Consider the following 6197-nt stretch of genomic DNA (forward strand, 5'->3'; position numbering starts at 1 on the left):
TCGTACAATAAGCACTGTACGAACTTGATACGAACTTGTCGGGAATCCCAACACTGTTCCATCATATGACCACTCAACTCATTCGACATTCAATCAATTCTTATCTTTACATACAACATGATGCATACGCAATCGTGCCTAAAGACTCGGCCCTCGGCCATTTTCATGCTAAAACATGCGGTTGAGTTTACACGCAATCATATGAATGCACAATATTGTCAATTAGGCTTCAAAAGTAGTTTAGGGTGATTAACCCCCAATTGAGCTTCCAATCGATTAATGACCAACCAAATCATTCAATCAAACAATCAATATCGACGATTGAGTCTAACAAACCAGTCAATTCAATCTCGAACATTTGATCGGATTATACTCATTTAAGTTTAAGTGAAGGGACAATTCAATAGTAGCCAATATGATTAGTCAATCGATCATGCGCTTGTCTCTAGCCTATCGCTCGCTCGCGATCAAGCGATAACAATCATTCAATCGATTCATCCAATCTAATTAGCATATAATCCTAGCTAATCAAACTAACTTAACCAATTAGGACCATTGAACCTAAACCGGTCCTAATTGAGCTACCTAAACACCTAATAATTTAAATAAGCTAATCTAAACGTAATTAGCGACCTAACCTAGGATTAGAGGTCTACTCACCGTCAATTACTCAAGGCGAGTGTGGCGGCGATCCTCAAAAATCCTCGGGCGTGGTATGGACTTAACGGATCACGGCCCAAAATCTCGGACAATTGGCCTAATCCTTTCAGCCCACTTGGCCCAAATTCTCGGCCATAGTTTGGGCACACGGGCTCGGCCACACAGTCACACTTTCTCGGACTCGACCTAGCACATGGCCCAGGCTCTCGGTCAACTTGCCCGGACATGACTGGGTCACTGCCCGAGACAACCTGGCACAAGGCCCGGTCACGCGGGCACCAATACTCGGCACAGGGCCTGGTACGGCGCAGGCACAACCTGGTTCACGCTCAGATACATCCCAGTCTCGGGACAGGATACGGCCAAGGCTGGCCAGCACCACAGCCCACGGAACCAGGCACGAAACAGGGCAGGGTTTCGGTGAGGGCTGTTTGCAGCTGTTTGGGGGCTTCGAGGCAGGTGGTGCAAGGCGGAAGGCTCAAGGGACCTCAAGCAGTGGTTGAGGGATGGTGGGGAGGTGTAGGTTGCGGTGTCTGGTGGAAATCCGCAGTGGCAGCAGCCCACGAAGCAGGGCAGGGACGGAGCTGGCCGGGCGTAGAAATAGGGTTGAGAGGAGTTGACTACTCGCGGCTGATCCGGGGCTTGTCGAGCGGTGGCGAACAGACGGAGTGCTGGTGGCAGATGAACGATGACGACGTGAGGTTGTGGTGGAGGCTGGGTGGTTTGGTGTGGGGGTCGGCTAACACCAAAACAGAACCGAAGAAGGAAAAGGAGAGAAGGACAGAAGAAAGAAAAGCAAAGCAGGGCAAGAAAGTACGTTTTTTTTTTTTTTTGTCCAATTCAAAGAAAGTTGTCAACTACATGAAGAAGTTACTATTGTTATTACATGGCTAGAAATATCTAATTTTTCATTTGAAAGTTGCTAGACAGTAAATATGTGGAAAACTTATTTAATCTTGCTTCTCCCGACGTTACTAGCTCTCATATTAATATACTTGTGGTAAGAGAAGATGAATTGGCCACAGTGTACACAATTTCTGTCGCAACAGGCATGGTTATCAGTGTTACAAATATGTCTCAAGTTTGAGCCTAAAAAGGAAAGTTTCCTAATTCTCGAGAACTTTCCTGCTCTCCTTTTCTTTTTCGGCTTTATTATTCAAAACTTGAAGGAAAAGTTACAGGAACTGCAAACGCAGAGTACTGCCTAATGGACACTTTAACATGACATATTGACTACACAGAACAATTCTACAGTACGCTTTAATGGGGGAATGCGTATGAGAATCTTATCTTCCTTCAACCATAGTAATGGTGATGGTATTCCTGGACAAGAAGGTTTCTTCTTTTGATTGAATTTGAACTTTGTGAGTCGTTGAGCATTGAAATGTAAATGTGGGTTGCTTCGGCTGTGGAAGATCGGACTGCCCACTTAGCATTAGAACCACGGCCGACATGTTCGGTCTATCTGCGGCATAGTCCTGCACACAGAGGAGCCCTAACTCAATGCATCGGATCACTTCTGATGGTGAAAATGCATCTGCAATGGCTTCATCCATTAGGTCCAATCCTCTGCCTTCACACCACAATTGCCAAGCCTGTAACAACCGGTCGTTTCTTAGATTGTCCCAAGGACTGCCGATGCTTGAGATATGAAAATGGAGATATAACTAGTTCGAAGTTTGATTGTCACTTACGTAAGTGAGGAGATTGAGATGCTGTCCAAGGTGATCTGAACTTGTGTTCTTCTTGCTGCTGATAATCTCCAACATCAGTACTCCAAAGCTATAAACGTCAGATTTCTCGGAAAATATCCCACCCATGGCATACTCCGGAGACATGTAGCCGCTGTATAACTTGGACATGTCATAATCTCGTACAGAGGATGCCATAATCGTAATAAAATCATATGAAAGCATAAGTGGACGATACATGAGATGCAGTTTAGACAAAATACCATAAAATCAAGGACGATGGCACAAGAGGTCAGAAAATTGGAGCGTGATAGACTTCTAACTCCGAAGATAATGTTTTCCTCATACCCTTTAGCGTTTGTGTTATAGCGCTGGTCTATAATTACCTCGGGGCGAACTGACTTATTGGAAGCATTGGATGTACTTGGAAGAGTTTTCTCGGTCATATTATAGGAAACACTAGGAACGTGCATGAAGGGAAAGATCAGCGCATTATACTTCTAATATGCTGTGCAGGTAACAAATTGCCTCGTGAGTAAGTACTCTTAAAAGTGATGATAGAAAGCTTACAGTGTTCCCACAACTTTGTGAGTATTTACCAAAACTTGGGTGCCTTCGAACATCCGTGCCAGCCCGAAATCTGAAATCTTGGGATTCATCTTTTCATCTAAGAGAATGTTGCTCACTTTCAAATCTCGATGTATGACCCTGAGGCAGGAATCGCGGTGGAGGTAGAGCAGCCCTCTTGCAACTCCCTGGATAATGCGGAAGCGTGTGCCCCAGCTAAGTTTCGCTTTCTCTTTTGAATCTAAACAAGAAAACATTGAAACAATATCTAGTTTCAGTACCAGGTTTGGTGAAAAGCGGAAACCAGTTCTTCACAGAGCGAGACGAACCAAAAAGAAAGGCGTCCAAGCTCTTGTTTGGCGAGTACTCGTACACTAGTATCTTTTCTTCTCCTTCAGTGCAGTAACCGAAGAGTCTCACCAGATTTCGGTGTTGAAGTTTGGATATTAGAAGAATCTCATTCTTGAACTCTGCTATACCTTGGCCTGAGTGGCTTGAAAGTCTCTTCGCAGCAATCTCCTTACCATCGTTTAGCTTTCCCTGTTTCCAAACGAACAGAACTATCGGATCTTGGATGAACTGTATATTTCCCTCAGAGAAGGCTGAAGGCTTTTCTTTTACCTTATAAACAGGGCCAAACCCTCCCTGCCCAAGTTTGTTTTTCGTGTTGAATTTGTCTGTCGCAAGGATTATGCTATCAAGATCATAAACCAACAATTCCGGTGCATCTTCTTGATTCATTTGCTCTTTCCGTGCCGCTATCAGTTCTTCTGATTTGTTGGCTGTGTCCACTGACTTAAGGAGCCTTGGGATTTTCATTTTCCTAAACTTCCCTGCATTTTACAAACGGAACGAATACAACAGAAGATAAGCATGAGAACGTGAGAAGCAGAGCAGTGTTTCTAGTCGTAACGGCTGATCTTCTGAAGCCATGGCTATACCAATCATGCAAGATTCATATACTGTGGTCAATGCAAAATCAACCTTAAGAAAGCAATAAACAGCATGTCTTTTATTACCTCTCCACCTGGAGAGACCCCAGACTGAAATGCCAGCTCCAAATAAGGTGATGACAGAAATAGTACTTAGGCTGATGATAAGTTTTGTCTGCGTAGGTATACCTAAAATAGAAAAATATATTACAAGAACCACCGGACAATCCAAAACGAAGTGCATATTAATTCAACCTTTGCAACCTGTGTCCGCAGCTGCAAGTCGAATAAATAAAACTTCGCCTGCTGTGGAGAATTTCTGAATATCTGTGAGATCTCCACTCCAAACCATACATCCTATGGTATCCACATAAGAGAAGGCCAAGCACGAGCAGTTTCCTAGGCACCAACTTTGACATTCTTCTTCATCGGCTATGCTCGACAAATAATCAGCGGAATCAGGCAATTTCATCTGTTTCATTTGCCAGAACACATCTTTTTCCACAGGTGTTGAAACTGCCGCACTTGCGGTTATCTGACAATTCAATTCCGTTTCCCTATGGCACCCTCCAGTCCAGTTTCCTCTGTTCCAGTCTTGATCTGACCTGGGTTTAAAACCTTTTAAGCATCTGCACATGGTTGAACTAGATGCGTCACAAACTCCAAATGGGCCACACGTTCCATAAACATCACAATGGTTAGTTGGTGCCGGTGCCTCCCAGTACGTTGACCATCCGTTGTTCCATGAAACAAACTTTATAGATCCTTCTGACGAGATAAAAATATATCCAAAGAAAGAGTTGTTGTAATTATAGAAGGAAAAATAAGATGTTCCCTGGTCAATACTTTGCAGGAGATCGTAGCCACTCAGGTATGTGCCGCTCATGGTTGCTATTCCGATAAACTTGGATTTATCCCACTGTCCGCTTCTCCAGTAAGGACTTGATCCATTCCAGACAAAACCCTGAGGTGGGGTCTCTAATGTCCCTCCGAGGACAAAGCTTCCGAATGAGGGATCATCTTCTCCTTTCCAGGAAATCAAGTGTTGTTTCATTCCTGTTTTCACGTTTACTCTGATCTTCATGGTTGGCAGGAGAGTGTCGGTTGGCTCATCAAAGCTTTGCCACATTTCATTCGCACTGCCGTCTTGAAGAACAAGGTTTCCGAAGTCCGAAAGCACTGCTGCAGAATATTTCGGCTTCGCCATGACATTAGTAGACCAGACTGTGTTTTGTTGCCCATCAAGAAGCTTCAGATTTCCATCTCCGCCAACTATTAAAGTTGCAGATTGATCTGTGTCCCCAATTGGCTTGTCCCTGTTGGCCACCCAGACAACTTTGGAGGGTGTCATGTTCTTGTACCATATTCCTACGTACTGCTTTCCTGATCCATTGGGCCTGAAGAACCCAAGCTCGAAAATTTGACTAGGAGAGACAAGGGTTTGGTTCTGAACGAGTGGCCTTGATGCAGTTATAATGTAAATTGCGCTGCTTTGAATTGCTTGAAACAGGGAGAAGACGAGCAAAAAACACAAGTGCACCCGCATTGCTTGAAACAGGGAGAAGACGAGCAACACAAAAACACAAGTGCACCCGCATTGCTTGAAACAGGGAGAAGCCGAGCAAAAAACACAAGTGCACCCGCATTGCCAACAATGAACAGATTAGGAAGTACTAGTGAAAAAATGCTCGGCAAAACTTCTTTCAAAAGGCAGATCAAAAACGATGAACACGGGTCACTGCTGTAAAATGTGGACTTTGACTCGCTGGAAGTCCACATTTTCTCACGATCTCTTTCTTCCCCTTTGGGGTCCTGCATCGCTGGCTTTCCATCCATCAATGAGACAACGACCACGCTGAGAAGACTTCACCGGTCACGAATTCCGGCTGCTCTGGTGACCTCCACAGCCATCAACGCATGCAGCCCCAGACAAGTTTCCCTTTGCAGGTTTCCGGAGAGGTTCCAACACAACAGGTAATTCCTGCCGTGCACGAGGATCCCTTCTGATCTTTGTTATCTCTCCACCAGCCTGACGCCCCTAACCGTGAGTAGCACCATCGCCGGTCGCCGATCCTCAATTTGGAAGTCAAACATACAAGCTTGGGGGTGCCTTTGGTTGGGGGAAACTCTATGAAAAAGGAAATGCTTTCTCCGAAATCATTTTCTATGAAAATAGTTAGGGGGTGCATGAAATCCATCTAGAAACAAAATTTCTGTTCCAAACCTATTTCTGGAACAAAAACTCGTTTGGTAACGTAATTCTATTTTTCTATTTCTAAAACAAAAAGTTGTTTCTGAAATAGATTTGAAGAAGAAATGAGAAACAAAAATTTTCTACTTTTCCGAG

General features: G+C 44.2%; 1 protein-coding gene across 1 annotated transcript; it reads right to left on the reverse strand.

Moving 5' to 3' along the window:
- Positions 1 to 1933: 1933 nt before the first annotated feature.
- On the reverse strand, positions 1934 to 5396 carry LOC115726407 (G-type lectin S-receptor-like serine/threonine-protein kinase At1g61370). Its single transcript, XM_048276092.1, has 7 exons — positions 4115 to 5396; positions 3938 to 4039; positions 3540 to 3751; positions 3248 to 3458; positions 2922 to 3159; positions 2355 to 2505; positions 1934 to 2255 (listed from the first exon to the last, which is right to left on the reverse strand). The coding sequence occupies exons 1-7, from the start codon at positions 5394 to 5396 to the stop codon at positions 1947 to 1949; spliced, it is 2505 nt and encodes an 834-aa protein (XP_048132049.1). The 3' UTR covers positions 1934 to 1946.
- Between the last annotated feature and the right edge of the window lie 801 nt (positions 5397 to 6197).

The sequence above is a fragment of the Rhodamnia argentea genome, chromosome 3 (assembly GCF_020921035.1).
Source record: "Rhodamnia argentea isolate NSW1041297 chromosome 3, ASM2092103v1, whole genome shotgun sequence".
Lineage (NCBI taxonomy): Eukaryota > Viridiplantae > Streptophyta > Magnoliopsida > Myrtales > Myrtaceae > Rhodamnia > Rhodamnia argentea.

Coding starts and splice junctions, on each gene's coding strand:
- LOC115726407 (XM_048276092.1), bottom strand. CDS start 5,396: ATGCGGGTGCACTTGTGTTTTTTGCTCGTCTTCTCCCTGTTTCAAGCA. Junction 4,040..4,114: donor ACTTGCAGCTGCGGACACAG/GTTGCAAAGGTT, acceptor TTTCTATTTTAG/GTATACCTACGCAGACAAAA. Junction 2,506..2,921: donor CACAAAGTTGTGGGAACACT/GTAAGCTTTCTA, acceptor CAAGTTATACAG/CGGCTACATGTCTCCGGAGT.